This window comes from Callospermophilus lateralis, chromosome 4 (genome assembly GCF_048772815.1).
Source record: "Callospermophilus lateralis isolate mCalLat2 chromosome 4, mCalLat2.hap1, whole genome shotgun sequence".
Lineage (NCBI taxonomy): Eukaryota > Metazoa > Chordata > Mammalia > Rodentia > Sciuridae > Callospermophilus > Callospermophilus lateralis.
The window spans coordinates 109,184,771-109,203,845 of record NC_135308.1 but is presented as its reverse complement, the minus strand read 5'-3'; the positions used below and the strand labels follow the sequence as shown (position 1 = coordinate 109,203,845).

Here is a 19,075-nt window from a genome sequence, read left to right as displayed (position 1 = left end):
GAGAATGACTTTTATTTCTCCTACATTACATATGGGGAAACTAAGGCAAGAAAAGTGCATGACTTATGCACTTTTATTTTCTAGAAAGTGTATGGTAAAACTTTTACTGAACCAAATTAAATATCTCAAAACCCTATTCTAACCATTAGTCTTACGGTCTCCAAATGCATATAGTTACCTAATAGACCTGTGTTATTTGCACTTCAGTCTTCTTTCCTTACACATATTTTTAGTTTTAGCAGAGTTATTACTTTTTTTCTGAAAATTATTCCTCATCTTTTAAATACCATAGAAGTTATATTATCCACAACATAATATTTTTGTAGACTTTTATTACAACACTAATTACATACACTGTGCAACAATATTTGGCTTATAGGTATGTGTCCTTCAGGTAATGAAAACTTCTTAAAACTAAGGATTTTATTCCACCCAATATCTGGTACAAGACATGATGAATTAATTAATGAATTATATCTATCAAGGTATACTTATGCAAAAAGTCATGTTTTGGCGAATCTATTATTTTATAAGGAAAGGTTAGTTACAGTTTTGATTTAAAAACTGAAGGATGTTACCATAGCAAAGCAAAATTCTTTGTGAGAAAGAATAAAATGAACAGTGGAATACAGTCATAAAACTTTTCAAGAGAATCTCCTTCCTGAAGTAACTGATGAGGTAGAAAAACATGATCATAACAAATATATGGAACTGGTTTTCAGTTTTTAAGTTTATAATTTGTAACATGTTCTTAAATTTTGTTTTTTGAAAAACACAAAATCTTGTGTAATACATCCCAGAAGACTTCTTTCACCTGCTGGTTCCTTAGAGTATAGATAAAGGGATTTAGTAAAGGAGCAATTGAGGTATACAGCAAAGCTACACCTTTGGATACAGTCACTCTTTCTTTTGCAGATGGTTTTATATACATAAAGATACAGCTACCATATGTCATGGAGACTACAATCATGTGGGAAGTACAGGTGGAGAAAGCTTTGGTCCTTTGCTGTGCAGAAGGGAATTTCAGAATGGTCCTAACGATGCAAGCATAAGAGAGAATCACTAATACCAACGTGATCGCAAGTGTCAGCACAGCTAAGACTAACGACATCATTTCAAGGACATGTGTGTCTGTGCAAGAGATCTGTAGGATAGGAGATGTTTCACACATAAAATGATCAATGATTCTGGAAGCACAGAAATCCAGCTTGAGTCCCATGACCAAAGGGGGAAAGATGATTAAGAATCCAGTTGCCCAGGAGCTGAGCACCAGTAGGTAGCACACTCTGCTGTTCATAATGACTGGGTAATGCAGAGGCTTGCGGTCATAGGACATGGCAGCCAGGAGGTAAAACTCTGTAACTCCCAGTAAAAGGAAAAAAAATAATTGAGCTACACAGTTATTATAAGAAATAGTTTTGTCCCCATTCACAATGGTTACCAAGAATCTGGGAATACACACTGTTGTGAATATGACTTCCAAAAAGGAGAAATTACGGAGAAAGAAATACATGGGAGTCTTAAGGCGGGGATCCAGTAGAGTGAGAAGAATAATGATTAAGTTTCCCGTTAGGCTCAATGAGTAGTTGAGAAATAGAAACAGAAAAATCACAATTTGCAATTGTGGATCATCTGTCAGTCCTAACAGAATGAACTCTATTTCCATTGATTGGTTCTTCATTTTATTTTATTTATTTTTTGGTGAACCTTATCAAATCTGTATAGGAAAAGAAGAAAAATTTAAATAAATGTGCATTAGAACACACACACAACACACACATACACAAAAGCAGAAAAAGATAAACATTCTTAGATTTATGCATTTGAAAGGTTTTCCTAACCAAAAATATTAGATGACATGAAATTATATGCTATAGGTTAATTCAAAATTCCTTCTAGTTTGCTTTCCTTAACATTCAAACAAAATTTCCCCAGAATTTTAATAATGTATATATTTTTTTGTTAATATGTGCTTACTACTTCCAAATGACCTCTTACCTGTACATATAATTAAATTATATGTTAATTATTTAAAATTCATTTTCTATTACTTTCATTATACCTGCACAAAGTGTTCTAAATTTGTCTTTTTAGAATGAGTATCAGTGATATTTCTTTTTTTTTTTTTGATGTTTATAGCAGCTTTATTCATAACTGCCAAAACTTGAAAGCAACCAAGGTGTCTTTTGGTAGCTGAATGGATACATGAACTGTGGTATATCTTGAGAATGGATATATTCAGCACTAAAAAAATAATCCATGAAGACATGAAGAGACCTTAAATATATATTTCAGACTATTTTAAAATACATGTGTATGATTCTAAATATAAAGCATCCTAAAAAGGGCAAAGTTACAATGTCAGTAAAAAGATCTGATTTATAGAGGCTTGGCGGGAGGAAAAAACAGGTAGAACTGAGGAATGGAGCATTAGGGCCTAGATAATTATGAATTATCATGCAGAATGTTGGATACACGTCAAACCTTAGTCAGTGGCCAGTGTGGTGGGGGCCATAATCCCAACTACTTGGGAAACTGAGGCAGGAGGATTGCAAATCCAAAGCTGGCTTTGGCAACTTTTTTTTTTGTGGGGGGAGGGGGGTACCAGGGATGCTTTACAACTGAGCCACACTCCGTCTTTTTATTTTTAGACAGGGTCTTGCTAAGCTGTTGAGACTAATCTCAAACTTGCAATCCTCTTGACCTAGCCTCCCAAGTCTCTGGGGGATTACAAATGTAATATACCAATATTGACTCATCAATTAAGGAATGTACAACACTAATAGGACATGTTAATATTAAAGCCAGGTGAGATAATGCACACCTATATCTTAGCTACTTAGAGGAGGCTGAGACAGGATTGCAAGATCAAGGGCAGTCTCAGCAATTTAGTGAGAACCGAAGCAACCTTGGAAGAATTTGTCTCAAATTGAAAGGGCTGGGGATGTGACTCAGTGGTTAAATTCTCAGTACCAAAAAATAAACAAAAAAAAGAGGCAGAGGGTTAGGGTTATAGCCCAGTGGTAGAGTGTCCCTGGGTTCAATCTTAGTACACACACACAAAAAAATTAATATTAAAGAGAAGCATAAAAGAACTCTTTTGCTCAGTTTCCCCATAAACCTAGCAGCTCTGCTTAAAAATATATGTATTTTGTGGATCATCTGTCAGTATAGTTAATACTTGAGTCTGACACAAATGATCAGGAGACACTGAAAATGAAAGACGGTCAGAAACCAGCCCAGCATTCATCAGGCTGTGTGATGATTTACCTATGGGCTCTCCAACCACTTGTCCTGGGAGGGAAGAGGAATATTTGCAAATTTATGTCCTGTTTTGGGGCCAATAGTGGGAAAGCAGAAAACTTTTTGTCTGTTTCTTCTCAATTGCCTTCAGATCAAAATAGTACTTCAACATTGCTTAAGGTGGCACCTTTTGGTCTCCTACGGTGCATTGCTTTTTCTCTCTTGTTGTAATTAATCCTTTCATCATCTTCTTATTCCTTTTTACACATTCAGGGCATAACATATTACCTTCTAGTCCTGAGGGTGGAAAAATACAGGCAGGTAACAGGAAGAGGGAAATCATCCTCTTGGGAGTGTCGGGGACCCAAGTCTGACCTGCATGGAACTGCAGGGGAGCCCAGTCTGCTGTTTCTGCAGAAAGAAATTGGCCATGGACCACACACCACCTGACACCAGAGGTTTGCAGCAAAAAGGCCTCCACAGTAGTAGGGATGGGACACGAATTCACAGCCTTGCGCTGAGTGGCTCTGGCAGCGATCCTTGCCCAAGATGCCAATATGGACTCCTGAGCTGAATTTACCACTTCAACCATGTTAGTCTCTTCCTCTTTTTTAACCTTATTATGACTTTCCTGAAGCCCTGCTGCATTGGCCACTGCCTTCCATTTCCTGGAAACTGGCTTCAATCTGGCCTCCTGAGATGTTTCAGGAATATCATATTTTTGTTCGGGATATGCATGCTTCTGTAGCCTCAAATAAACCTCTATTTTCTGGCCATCAGTACTCAAATTAAATTGTTGGCACCAGTTTCACAAAGTATCCCGAATTGGAGGCAAAATGGTCGGCAAGGGAAGGGGTCGTATTTTACAATTAGGTCTTGTTTCAGGAAGGCAGACTTCCTGTTTGATTTCTGCAGTTGAAGAAACACTTGTTTCTATTGGATATTGTTGTTCCTCTGTAACTGGGACCAGTGTTAAAATCACATTTTCCTCATCCAATTGCTCCTCAACGAAGTTCTTCTCAGTGACCCTGTCATTTGCGCCTGACATTTCCAGGAACACTGGGAGACGGCAAAGGCAGCAGGGCTCAGGACAGCTAAGCTGTGTGCTCCTTGTCATGAGTATCAGTGATATTTCAAAATCAGGATCATATTACAGTTACTGTGTTGGTCAGTGACTAAGATACTATAAATTTCTAATAGTTGAAAATTTTACTTTTAATTTTTTTGACATATTCTCTGCATTGAGTATGCGATTACTATTATCAATTTTCTTGTATTTTTTTATTCAACAGAATATTCATTTAGCAGTGTTTAGGACAAACAAAACAAAGAATGATAAAATCATATAAATTATATATTTTAATAAACAATATTTTGTCTTCTTTTTAGATGATCTTTTTGAAAAATATTCTCTTACCTATTTAATTAATTTGGCACTTTGTTGTACTTCCACTTATTATTTATAAAACTGTCTAGAATATTCAGAAGAGAATTTTTTTCTAATTTTTTTTTTTTTTTTTACATACGGGAATTCTATTTAGTCTCATGTTATACTATTTCTCTGTTTGATTAAACATGTCCATCTGCTTCATTATATGCTTTATTTGTGGACTTTTAAAAGAAATGGGTTTCTAAAGCATTGTGTTACGTTTATTCTTTTCCTTTGTTTTATTAATATTGCTTTCCTTTCCATATTGTTTTTTTAATAAACTAATATGAAAAAATCACTGGTATATTTCATGTATAAATATGTGATTTTCCAAAATAGATATTAGTGAGCAGTTTTAATATTTTTAAATCAAAACTGAACACCTGCAGTCTTCATCTACTTAGTGGTCACAAACTTTGTAGCATTGCATATTTCTGTCATTGTTATGTCTAAGATTCCCATTTTTACTCTGTTCTGATTTTCAAGCTTTTCTAGGAGTTAGTCCAGTCATTTCTGAAACATGTGAGTCTAAGAGATTGTTGTAGAACCATGCTCTCCCAAATTCTAGAGAAAAATTGCTCAGTATTTTTTTTCTACATCACTTTAGCCATGCCAATATTTGATTAAAAGGGTCAGAGAGAGAGAAAATAACGGTATGTGAATAGATTATATTATTAGTATATAGAGTTGGGGGTTCTCCTTATTTATTTGTCTTAGTTTCTTATTTTGAAATTAAGTTGAAATTATATTAGACTTACCTTTTTTGAGTTGTAATTCATTCCATTCTGTGACAATTTCACTCGTTTATATAATAATATTTTATAACCCAGTAAGAAGATTTATTACCAATGATTTTTGTGGAGAGAGGCAAAGGAAAGAAGTTCCACCTTTCCTCAGATTAATATGCCTTTGGAAACTTGGGACCTTATGTCAAAAATTTTAATAAGCACTTAGCTTTCATTCCAGATATGCTGAATGTTTGAAATTTTGTTCTTAAAATTGAGATTGCTTTTATACAAAGTCTCAATTGGATACATGCTCTTTAAAATGAAAGAAAAAAGGGAAAATTAAAAATAAATCACCATTGAAACATAAATAACTCTTCTAAGAAAGAAAGACCACTTATAAATGCTGCAGTCACTTATTTTTCTATTTACTGCCACCTCCAGGGAATATGTTGAAATAAAACAAAAACAAACTCTTCTCCGGGGACCAGTGTGACAAAAGTACTAACCATTGGCAATAAAATACCCCCCCATAATTAAAGTAAAAAATGAAGAGAAAGTATCCTTGAGAAGTATCACAAATGATTAGGAAAACTCAATAAAATATGTAACAGGAACATCAACAATTCACTATCTGGAGCAACAGTGAAAAATCCCAAAGTGATTTATACATACAATTGAATGAAATACCCATATGTATAAAACATGAATGAATCCTAAAAATTGTATTACTGAGTGAAAAAAGTGATATAATTGGCTTTATAATCATACAAAAATTCTGTATAATTACATTTATATAACTCTGGAAATGCTGAACTATTGAGACAAAAATATAATCAGTGAGTATCTGCTTGGACTGAAGGCAGGGATTGGCTAGAGAAGTATTATGGGAGAACATTTTTGGGGTGGGTGACAGAAATATTTTATATTTTTATTCTGGTAATGGTAGCATAATTACACATATTTGTCAAAGTTCATCCAACCATATACTCACAGAAGATGAACATTGTCATTAAATTCAACCTCAATCATCTTTCCAACAAAATCATTTGTATATAATATGTCTCTTTTTTAACCAGCTGTTGAGAAGACAACTTAGGATAATAGTGCCTAAGAAAATAGCTACTACCCATATGGACAAGGATATATATTTTTAATTCAAGTTAAATATTCAGTTTCTAAGTCAAACTAACAACATTTCAACTACTAGACCGATATTGTGGCAATAAAAAGGCAATTTGCCAATAAAAATTGGAATTTTGATAGGGTTACATTGACTCTGTAAATCATGATGGGTTCATATGGACATTTTTACAATAACAAATTAACTAATCTGTGGACTTGGGTGTCTTCCATTTACCTATGTATTCCTAACATTCTTTCATCAAGGTTTTATAGTTTTCAGAGCCCTAGGCTATCAATACCTTAGTTGAATGTCTTCCTAGTTTATTTCTTTTAATGTTTTTATGAATGAATTTTTTCTTAATTTCCTTTTCACGTTTATCTTTTGCATTTTTATCACAGCCATATTTTTCTTGAGAGATTGTATTTGCACTAGATTCCATAACATCATGATTAATGTTATCAAATTTGTTCATCTTGATGTCTCACTATAAAACACAAGCATACATGTTTGTTACAGTTAACTTTTCATTGATATTACCAAAATACCTACAAGAACAAATTACAGTAGGGAATTGTTTGGGGCTCATGGTTTCAGAGGCCCCAGCCTCAGATGGACAACTCCTTTGCTCTGGTCCCAAAGTGAGGTAGCACATCACAGGGGAAGGGCCAGGGGAGGAAGGCAGCTAACATTGCAGAATTAGGAAGTAGGAGAGGATGCATAGGGAAGATGCACTCTTCCAGGGTCTGCACTCATCTCTTCCAGTCATGCCCCACCTGCCTACATTTACTACCCAGTCCATTCAAACTAGAATGGACTGATTAAGCTGCAGCTTTTACAATCCAATTATTTCACCTCTGAAAATTATAATATTAACATGGGAGATTTGGAGGAACACTTCATATTGGAATGATAACAATGTCAGGGGAGATTTAAATAATAAATCTTGAAATTATAGCTTCTCAAGTAATACATACTTAATGTGCCCTTTGAACATTTTAGCTATAAATTTTTTCATCGAGAAAATTAAAATTTGGAGAATCTGATATTTCATTTAATTTTTTTTTACTGAATGATCTATATGTAGGCTTAAGAAGATGATATTATATATTTCCATTCAAAGATAAACATGTTTTTAAGTATTACGTCTACTAACATCACCATGTTTACTTTTTAAAATAGCATCTAAAACACATGGCCAAAATATTAATTTTTTAAGTGCTTTGATTTGCTTAAATGTGGGAATAATTGAGGTGCAAAGATACTAAAATAAAACACATGAAATAAATAAAAAGTGACAGGATAGAAATCCAGGAAGAAAATGTCATCTCCTTGAGCACACAGGAATTTTGTCATGACACCTGAGAACCTTCAGATTTTTAAATAGCATTTTCCTTTAATAGGCTTTGAATTTCTAACATGCTGTCAGATGATGCCAATGCCGATGGGCTATGTCACTCCTGAGAACAAGTTTATTGGCAACACTAAGGAATTTCGGTAGATGTGTTTCTGATTCAAAAGTTGATAAAAATTTTTTTGTAGAAATCCTGGAAGAAAAATAAAGTAAAATATAAAATAAAGGTTCAATTTCTATGGTGTTAAATTTCTATGGTGTTCTATGGTGTTCAAACCCTTAAATAATCATTCATATATAAGAACATTTTCTTCCAGTTATTTTTGTTTAGGTGTAGTTGAATCAGAGACTGAGTTAAACATCTTACTTTGTTACTTGCCAAACTATGGACATTTTTACCATGTATTAATTACTTTTTCTTAATTTTTGAAATCATTTTACTTTTGATGAACATGCATTAATTGTGGGTTTAAAATAATGTCTCAACTATATATATATATATACTATATATATATAGTGTTTGCTAATCAAATCCAGACTCCTTTACTCACTCTTCACACACCCTAACTCTTGCCAACCTCTACTAATCACTGTTCTGCATTCAAAAATCTAAGGTTTCTAAATATGAGAAAGAACATGTAGTACTTATTTTTCTGTTTCTGGCTTATATCACTTAACACAATGTCCTTCAGTTACTTCCACTTTTCTGCCAAAGACAAAATTTTATCCTTTTTATGGCCAAATATATTCCTTTGTGTATATGTACTACATTTTCTTTATCTGTTGATCCCCTGATGGGCAACCAAGATGATTCTATGTCTTAGAAATTGTGAGTAGTTCCACAATCAACATGGGAGTGTGTACATGTCTCTTTCTTATGCCAATTTAATTTCCTTTCCATACATAACCAGGAGAGTGAAGAAATGTGATAACTGGACTATAAAGTAATCTGTTTTTAGTTTTCTGAGAAACTGCCATACTATTTTCTCAAATTGCTGTACTAATAATGTACATTCTCACCATCAGTATACAGGGTTCCCTTTTCTCCACATCCTTTATAACACTTGTTATCATTCATCTTTCTTATAACAGGCATTCAAAATTTCATGAGTTGATATCTTATTGTGGTTTTATTTTAAAATCCCTGATGATTAGAGAGGCTGTGTATGTTTTCACAAACTTGTTTACCATTTGCTTATTTTCTTTAAAGGAATGTCTGTTCTGAATCTTTGCCAATTTTTAAATCAAATTATTTGTTTTCTTGCTCTTTAGTTGCTTTCATTCCTTATATATCTTGCATATTGGTTCCTTGTCAGATACATGATTAGCAGATATTTCCTCCCAGTCCATGGTTTCCTCTTCACTGTGTTATTTGTTTCCTTGACCATTGAGAATATTTTTAGCTTGTTGTCATCCCATTTGGTCTACTCTTGCTTTTGTTATCTGTGTTTGAGAGTTGTTTCCGATAAATCATTGTCCAAAGCAATGCCCTGAGCTCATTCCATGTTTTCTCCTAGCGGCTCAACAGTTGTAGTCCTTACATTTAAATCTTTTATCCATTTTGGGTAGAGTTTTGTTTAGAAGCCCAAATTCACTGTGTGAGATGAAAGTTCAACTTTTCCCTTCTGTATGTGGATATTCAGTTTCTCCAACACTATTTATTAAAAAGAATATTATTTCTCTGTTGTGTGGTCATGAAAACTTTGTTAAAAATAAAATAATTTGGGGTCGATATATGGGCTTTGTATCCTCTTCCATTTCTTATTGTTTTCGTTTATATGCCAGTGCCACATTGCTTTGATTATAATAGCTTCATAATGTATTTTAAAATTAGGGAAGTTTAGGGTTTCAGTTTTGTTCTGTTTGCTCAAGATTGTTTTGGTTTGTTGGAGTCTTTCCTGAGTCAATATGAATTTTAAAATGAGTTGTTCTATTTCTTTGAAAATGACATTAAAATTTTGATAAACATTGAATAGCCTGCACTCTTGATCAGTCTTCTCACTTTCAAGCTAGAGAGACACTTTGCAAATGTTAAATTAACCTTTTTATTCTTCATAGTGTGGGGGACTCAGGAATTCTGAACTCTGTCAAATTTCAAGAATACAGTGATTTCGTAACCAATACCTTGGATAAACAATGAAAAATTGAGACACTGAGTGCTTGCAAAAACCACATCCAGAGAGAGTTTTAAAGATCTGGATTTATTGTGAGAGCAATCTAGGGAAGAAGATGTGAGTACCCACTCTGCTGCCTAAATAAGCAGAGGTCTCACATCCTTCTAGTAAGGGGATGCTTCTAGTATGTACTTATTGCTAGCAAACCAGAGAGAAAGGAGAACTATGTCTTTTGGGATTGTCAAGGTCTCCTTGTCTTCTTTCAATGAATGATCATAGAAATAAATCTCAGGAACAAACCTGCTGAGGTAAAGACAGGGGGTACCATCCTTTCTGTTCTCACTGAAGGAAAATCTCCATCCATGGAGAGATTGTAGGGTTGTTATTATCCCTAAAGGAAGCAGAAGAAGAATGTGCAGAAAGCAAGCAGAAGTCTCACACTCTGGAAACAAGGGGAGACTTGTCACTGGATTGGTGACTGCTTATGCCATTAATCTGTCTGGACATAGGAGTGAACTATAACACAGACTAGGTAGAAACTCACAGTGGCCATTGCATCCACCGTGTCTGGTTGATCAGACTGCACAGTGGAGAATAATGAAGGACATTTTCATTTGCAACTGGTGCTCTGGTCTCTGAGATAAGGAGCTTGGCTGATGGGGTAGGGAACTGGGATTGATCAGGGTCAGATAGAAAAGCAGTGATACTCCTGTGCCTCCTTTCTCAAATATCTCCTTGTCAGAAATGGACAGGGGCTCTTGGAATGAAATGTGCAGTGCATCCCAATTGGTCTACAGATGGAATGGGTGAGAAGGCTGGGCAGTAGCCCTGTTGAACTTACACGCTCACCTCTGGACACAATATGGAGAGAGAGAGAGAGAGAGAGAGAGAGAGAGAGAGAGAGAGAGAGAGAGAAGAGGCAGGCAGGACATGTGTCAATGTTTAGAGGAAAACAAAAGGTATCAGTTAATTAATACAAAAAAAAAAATTAACAAAAAGCAGATGTCCTGAAAGGCAAAAATTAAGGAGTGCATAGATTTATGAAAAAGACTGAAATGATAGGAGGACAACAAGGCTCTTGCAAAAAAGAATATTTTTTTCCCCAGAAAACTAAGAAGCTTAATTATCCCAGATCAATTTTTTAGTTCAGCAGATCCAGCTCCATCCTACCTGTAAGATTGCATATGGATATTATTAGTGAGAATTTTAGGGTAAAAAATGTTACTAATAGAAGATTAAAGTGACCTTGGCCTCTTGATAACTCACTATCCAGCTTCTCATATTGTTTATATAGACCTTGGAGTTGTTAGGTAAGTTGGCTTTCTGCTGGAAAACAAAAACAAAAACAAACAAACAAACAAAACCAAAAAGAGAGATCTGTATCTCACAGAGAAATAAATTCTGGGGTAAGGGTGAAGCTCAGAGGTAGAGCATTGCCTAGCATGGGTAAGAGCCTGAGATTGCTCCCCAGCACTGCAAAAAAAAAAAAAAAAAAGTCCTGGATGAATTAAGGATACAGATGTCAAAACAATATGCATAAAAGTATTAAATTTACACAAATATAATTTTTTTTATAAATTTGAGGTCTCTGTATAAGGATGTTTTTAGAAAGACAGACTACTAAGAATCCATGAAAGACTGCCAGTTGAACTACACTGTAAAAAGTTAAAACATAAGCTGAAACTACATTGCAACAGATAAGATATAATATTATACATATATGTCTCCTGCTAGTAAAGAAGACAAGATAATGTAAAATGAACATAAACTAGTCAATTAATGGACAAGAAAAACAAATATTTAAAAATGTTCAGTCTCTATTAGTTGGAAAAGTACATTTTAAAAATATATAACACTTATATAGTAAGGATTTGTATAACTTAACTACTCTGCTAAGCACTTTTGTGCATTATCTCATTTAATTGTTACAGAATCCTATGAGTCAAAAGTACCAATCTTTTCATTTTGTGCATAGGAAACTGATACTAAGAAAGGGCAAATAAATTTTGCAAGTTTACTAAGAAATTTTCTCTCTCTCTCTCTCTTTCTTCTCTCTCACTCTCTCTCAACTTTAAGAAAGCAGGTTTATTGATTGCAGGGTCTAGAGGGCCTATCACCTAAAAGATTCTCTGGACAAAGTCTAGAAATTCTTTGAAGTTTATACCTAGTGGGAAGAGGGCCTTGAAGGTTTACATTTTTGCAGAGGTCTACATAAAGTAATGTTTTCTTTGAGTTCTCAGAAAGTGTTTTTCATCTATGTTTTAGAACAGTCAGAGTTTTTACATGTGTTACCACAAAAGCAGGAGTAATATCAGCAGTTAAAATCAGTTTTTGCAAGACAGAGCAACAGGAACTAGGAAGTTCTAACCCCCTAAGCTCTTTTGCAGAAATCTTTGCTGATATTCTGTTATGAAGAACAATTATGGTGAGGATCTTCGGGTAGGGGGTCTCTGGCCTGTTTCACTACAACATATTTACACAGTCCATGTGGGGTGTGGGATCACTGAAGAGAGTCAAGTTGATTGTTTCTACATGTGCCATAGGAAGATGGTCACAAGGAGGCAGTTGCCTAATGCAGATATCCATCCCTACCTGAATGAGGAACTAGGAGGAGACAGAGACCTAAACCTATGTCAAGAGTGTCCTCTCTGATATAAGGGGGGTGACTCAAAATGGGGTAGGGAGGAAGAGCATGAGAAGAAGATTACCACTAAATAGGGAAGAGAGGTGGGAGGGAAAAAGAGGGAGAAGGGCAATTGCACGGAAGACCGAATGAGACCCTCATCGTTTTACAAAATACATGTATGATGATGTGAGGGGGAAGAAAAAAAAAGAAATGTGTCATATTAGATTGGGTAGAGAGAAGTGATGGGAGGGGAGGGGAGGGGAAGGGCGGATAGGAAGGGCAGCAGAATAAAATAGACACTAATATTGCTGTATGTATATAGGTGACTGTATAACTAATGTGATTCTGCAACCTGTACATTTGGAAAAATGAGAAATTATACCCAATTTGGTTCAAATGTATAAGTCAACATCATTGTAATGTCATGTGCAACTAATAAAAAAATCTAGATGTAAGTATTCACTATGGCATTTCAAAACTTAAAAAAAATAAAAAAGAAATACTAATAACAAACAAACAAACAAGAGTGGCTAAGCCCTGCTTCTGGTATAAAAAGTAAAATCTAGACTCCGAATGGATGCCAAGGCAACAAAGAGTTAAGGTAATTCACTACAGAGTGCTTTGATTTTTATACTTAACCGGTACTGAATGTCCTGTCCTCTTACAGCAAGGAAAAATATCTACTGTATGCCATATATGTGCAAATATTTTACTGCATATTATAGTATAATTTTAAAAAGTCACTCTTAGCAGTAAGTATTATAAGTTCCATTTTTAAAGTAAATGGATATGAGACTGAGAGACACAAAATGATTTGTTCAGTGTCTGGGAAAGAAGTTATTTTTCTTCCTCTTTCACATTTGCACAAAGGAGACTTCTTTCTACTTCCATGAAGGAAGGTTGTGGGCTGAAAGCCTGGCCTGTTGGTTCCCTGACTTTTCTCCAGGGTGATCTATCAGGGATCTGCAAGAAACTCTGCAGTCCGACTCCCACCTGTCAGAAGCCATTCTCACACGTGACTGGGTGACTCCTGGTTAGGGTCTGAGGTGCTCTGGCTGTGTCGGAGCTTTCCCGGCCCTCTCCTGTTGAGAGAACCTGTCCGTGTGGGGGTGTAACTGACCACTGACCCCGGAGGCCCAATCACTGACCCTGACCTTGGAGTGCGGCCCCCCCTTTTAACCTTCATTGGATGGAATTATCCCCTGAGTTTCTTGCTCCCCAATAAAAGGCTACTCCCTGGCGTGCTCGCTCTCTCTCTCCTGCTAGCCCTGAGTAATCCTTGCTGCCCTGCTGGGCGGTTAGAGGAGGGAACCAGAGAGGGGAGCCGTCTCGGACCTGGTCATAGAAAAAGGTAACTGAGTCTGTGTGTTTATTTCGATCTCACTAGCTAACTTTTATGCCAAGAACCTCATTAATGAAACCATTGCGCTGGCCGCATGGTAGACCCACCTCCAGAAATTCTTAGTTAAACTGAGATACGTCTTGAACACCGGAATTCAGGACATAAAATCTTTAAAATCTCCCTTGGTGATTCTAATTTGCCACAAAGGTTGGGAACAGCTATGCTTTCCAACTTGCCCCTTCACTCCCTAACTAATAGAAATGTTGATAGCCTGTTATTGATTGGGTAGGAAAAAGGAAATGGCTCCCTCTTTATTGACTTCTTGTTTCACCATTTGCACCAAGGATTTTAAGGACATCTATGCTCAATGCAGACAGGTATCCTGCAGAATCTGCTCCAGCTAAGTCTTTGTTCCATCATGTCTAGTTTTTTTTTCAATTAATTTTTATTAGTTCTAATCAGTCATACATGATAGCAGAAAGCTTTTTGATTCATTGTACACAAATGGAGCACAACTTTTTATTTCTCTGTGCATGATGTAGAGTCACACCACATGTATAGTCATACATGTACCTAGGGTAATGATAATAAATTTTATCTCTTTAACCTCAAAACCCATGTACTATGATCTGGTTCTAATGATACTGCCTTTATCATTAAATTAATTAGCATATCGTTTTTGTCTGCTTGTGAAACATAAGTGATTTATAACATCCAGTGTTGGTTAGGATGTGATGCAAAAGATTTGTCTTGTCTGTAGCAGAGAAATGTTGATGTATCAGAAAGTTATATTTGTACAGATGCGAAGGAATGCATAAGAACATACTATAACATCATAACTAATGATATTAAATTAAAAACAATATAACCCGTAATTTCAAGCCAGCAATTAAATTTATTACATTAAAATAATTCCTTCTGGTATTCTAGCCAATTGTTACAAAAGGATGAGTTCTTTCTGGATAACTTGATAAGGAATAATGTTCATTAAAGATTACTAACTGAAAAAAAAAAACAGGAAAGTTGCAGAATATACTGTGTATTAAAACTGCATTAGTTTATAAAGAAAAAATTCTATGAGTGTAAATGTAATGATGTTTTTAGGAGGATACAGAAAACAATGCTTTATGCTGGATAATTTGAAGACTTGAGAGAAATGGAAGTTTGTTTGGAAACGTAAAGAACATTCCACTGGTTACTTTATACTCTCGATTCTCTTAATTAAGCATGCATTAACTTTAACATTAAAAATTAAAAGCTAAAGCTTGAGGTGCTCTTCTGAGTTTAAATTTTTTTTTGTAGTTGGACATAATTGTTTTATATACTTATTTTTTATGTGGTGCTGAGGATTGAACCCAGTGCCTCACACATGCTAGGCGATCACTCTACCACTGAACCAGCCCCACTATTCTGATTTGTAAGGATTTTAAAAGGATTTCTTAGTCATTCATTCTGATCTATGTTGGAGAGATGTATAAATGAATACAAGATGGATACCATCCACTGTGGAGTTGCTCAGTCCTGGATTTAATCAACCCCCAAGGAATTGAAAATACATTATCTCCTGAGTATAGCCTAAGTCCATGTGCATGTTAGGAAAATTAGGTACGGCCAAAGGGAAAGTAGGTTGATTGTATTAGCTGACTAGAACTCTTTTGCTTTTATGCTGCTCTATGGCTTGGCTCTCCAGAAAGGTACATAATGACACCACTACCTCTCTTGAACTTATCTCCACTTGAATGCTTCCTTTCTTCAATCTAGCCTCTGGGGGGTTATATAGTACACAGAGAATGTAAAGTTGTGTTATCTTTGTGTGATACTCTATCTTATGCACAGAGTTTTGAAATGTTTCATCTTACAGTATGTTGAAGCAATAATCTGTGAAAATTTATATAAAGAACATTCAGGTTTGCAGGAGTAGGTTTTGAATTTTGGGTCAGAGCAATGTTTCTGTTTATAATCAAGGCTAACAGAAATCTGACATGATATTCAGCCTATACTTTCTCTATGTAATAGACACAGGGAAAGAGTGAGCAAAATGACAAAAAAAACCTCCTGAAGTATGTTATGAATGTGTTGAATTTTATATTTGAAGAAAATCAAGAAATATTTGGCTTATGTTTCTGATTGGCACCATCAGACATATTAGAAAGTATGTTCCATATCTTTCAATAAATTTATTTATTTTATGAGAAAAAACTCTCATACAAAAGCCTATTTTGTTGGAATAAATAACAAGGATGCTCAAATTACCACTTTTACAGAAATATTATTGTAATTTTACATTTTAATGTTTCCACCTTTTTTCAAACCACAGTAATACTTTCTGCATTTGAGTTGCTAGTTTTGCGATATATTCATGACAAATATATGCAAATAATGATTGACAGAAAAATAAAATGGAAAGAAGAAAAAAATGCACATTGTCAGCATTAACACTTCTCATCTCTTGAGTTGTCCTATTTCTGCTAAAGAGAAAAAGTAATACAACAAATATAGTTGAGAACTTCTATCGCAGACATAGTGCTGACTGCTAGGGAGACAGAGAATAGGACAGATAGAAGTACTATAGGGTATATTGTGGAGAACGTGATTTCTATAAAGTGAATCCTAGAGCAAATTTCATTTATTCTGATTGTTTAGCCTTGAGAAGGAAAAACAATGCCATATATTGGCATCAGGAAACCCCTTATGATTTCTGTCTTGTCCTCAGGCAAGTTGAAGAGTAAAGGGACAAAGTGAATATAATACACATTTAAAACTCATTTGATACTTTAAACAATGAGTATAAAATGCTATAAAAGCATTACTAGGTTGTATATATCTATATATTATTGAGTTCTATCTCAATGTTAACTAATTTCTCTGGCCTCTGTATTTCTTTTCATAAATTTAGAACATTTTTTTTTACAACCATGGTAACTCAAGTTCTATATTTCTGTGATTGAAACACATTTATTCCCATGGCTATATTTAAAAAGTATATTTATTGAGAATAAAATAATCACATTTATATATATTGAGAATAAAAATAATCACTATTTAAGTTTAGTGACTGGGATTAGGTCACCAATTCCCACTGATCAATTTTCTAAGTTTATAAAAGGCATCAGAATTAAAGTAAAAATTACATAATTTAGTCTTAAAAGTATATAATCTTAGAACCTGGAAGACAATGTCTAAATTTTCAAACTACAGATTTATTTGATAAATATTTTTGAAGAAATCTATAATTCAAAGGTATATTGCACATACAGAAAATTTGAAAATTCTTCAAGGTTTGACGTAAATTTATTGATGAAGAGACTTAAAATATGTCTGGGATCCACATTTGATCACAACTGAAGATGTGTGTATGTTTTCTGATTTTTAGGAATGAGTGGATGTTGCAAAAGCATCATTGGAGATATTAATATCAAATTTAATTTTTAATACTTTACCACAAAACTTCTTCTACATATTTGCTTTGTTTTGCACCAATAGACTTTGTTGGAAGAGAGAAAAATTCAGAATGAGAAACCACACAATGATTAAAGAGTTTGTACTCTTGGGCATATCAGACAAACCAGAGCTTCAGGTTATACTTTTTATCTTTTTATTTGTAACTTATTTATCAAACATCACTGGAAACCTAACCATCATCATTCTCACCTTGCTGGACTCACATCTAAAGACCCCTATGTATTTCTTCCTCCGGAATTTCTCCTTCTTGGAAATTGCATTCACCAGTGTTTCCATCCCCAGATTTTTGGGGTCAATAATTACTAAAATCAAGACCATTTCCTATAACAACTGTTTAGCTCAATTATATTTCTTCATCTCCATGGGTGTGTCTGAATTTTTCCTTCTAACTGCTATGTCCTATGATCGCTATGTCGCCATCTGCAAGCCACTGCATTACACCACCATCATGAGTAAGAAAGTCTGCTCCCTTCTTGTCTTTGGTTCATGGCTGGCAGGAGTTCTGACCATCTTCCCACCCCTTATGCTTATCCTCAGGTTAGATTTCTGTGCTTCCAATGTCATCAATCACTTCTCTTGTGACTACTTCCCTATCCTGGAACTCTCTTGCTCTGATACATCACTTTTAGAGATGATTGGCTTTTACTTTGCCTTTGTTACTCTTCTCTTCACATTGGCGTTGGTGATTCTGTCCTACATATGCATCATTAGCACCATTCTGAGAATCCCATCTGCTGGCCAGAGGAAAAAGGCTTTCTCCACTTGCTCCTCTCACATGATTGTCATCTCCATCTCTTATGGAAGCTGCATATTCATGTATGTCAAGCCTTCAGCAAAAGAAAGAGCGTCACTGACCAAAGGAGTAGCTCTCCTCAACACTACTATTCCTCCCATGTTGAACCCTTTTATTTACACTTTGAGGAACCAGCAAGTAAAACAAAGCTTCAAACACTTGGTTCATAAGGTAGTATTTTACAGAAGCAAATGAAAATATGTAGTGACCTGAATGAGTGCCATGGTGAAGATTCAACCAGGGAAATCAAAGTTTACTTCTCCTCTATCCTTCTATATTCAGACCACAGCTACCTGCAGTGCTGAGCTCCTTGATTTCAGCTTTCTTTTTAACCTGCAAGTGACTATGTTGTGTCTCCCATTAAAACTATCTGTAGGTTCCATGTAATCATTGATTTAGAAAACCGACTAGAAAAGCAGTGGCTATAGAACTTAAATCACTTTACTAGTTATTATTAATAATGAAAATATTTTATAATACATTGTTGTTTTAATAATATTAAAGTTTATTTTTCATTTAACTACCTACAGTTTCTTTTTAAAAATTAACATGAACTATGTAACTAATTATTATCTACCACAAATTATTTTGCATGTTGTTTGCAATATTTGTTCAATTATTACCAGTCTCCGTAGGACTTGGATATTTTTTTTCCACTTAGAAGTAATTGCAATTTTTCTATTTCCTTGATTTGGTTTAAGTACATGTTCTATGTAGTTTTATATGTTCTCCTTGTTTATCTATACATATTTTTTTTCAAAATGTACACATAAAGTTGAATATTTATGTAGCCACCAATGCTCTTTTGCAAACTGCAAGTGTGATAGAAATTTTATTAAAAACTATTTATTCCATGCTTTATTT

At 34.8% G+C, this 19,075-nt stretch overlaps 2 protein-coding genes and 1 pseudogene across 2 annotated transcripts; 1 reads left to right on the top strand and 2 right to left on the bottom strand.

Annotated features, from left to right (window-relative positions):
• Positions 1-751: 751 nt before the first annotated feature.
• On the bottom strand, positions 752-1,681 carry LOC143396990 (olfactory receptor 6C6-like). The gene has a single exon (XM_076852989.1). It carries the CDS (start codon positions 1,679-1,681, stop codon positions 752-754), a length of 930 nt encoding a protein of 309 aa, XP_076709104.1.
• A 1,737-nt stretch (positions 1,682-3,418) lies between these two features.
• Positions 3,419-4,291, bottom strand: LOC143398494 (developmental pluripotency-associated protein 2 pseudogene; annotated as a pseudogene).
• Positions 4,292-17,467: 13,176 nt separating this feature from the next.
• On the top strand, positions 17,468-18,406 carry LOC143396989 (olfactory receptor 6C3-like). Its single transcript, XM_076852988.1, has one exon. The coding sequence runs from the start codon at positions 17,468-17,470 to the stop codon at positions 18,404-18,406; it is 939 nt and encodes a 312-aa protein (XP_076709103.1).
• Positions 18,407-19,075: the final 669 nt, after the last annotated feature.

What these genes read in the sequence shown, in the direction of transcription:
- LOC143396990 (XM_076852989.1), bottom strand. Translation starts at nt 1,681, where the DNA reads ATGAAGAACCAATCAATGGAAATAGAGTTCATTCTGTTAGGACTGACA.
- LOC143396989 (XM_076852988.1), top strand. Translation starts at nt 17,468, where the DNA reads ATGAGAAACCACACAATGATTAAAGAGTTTGTACTCTTGGGCATATCA.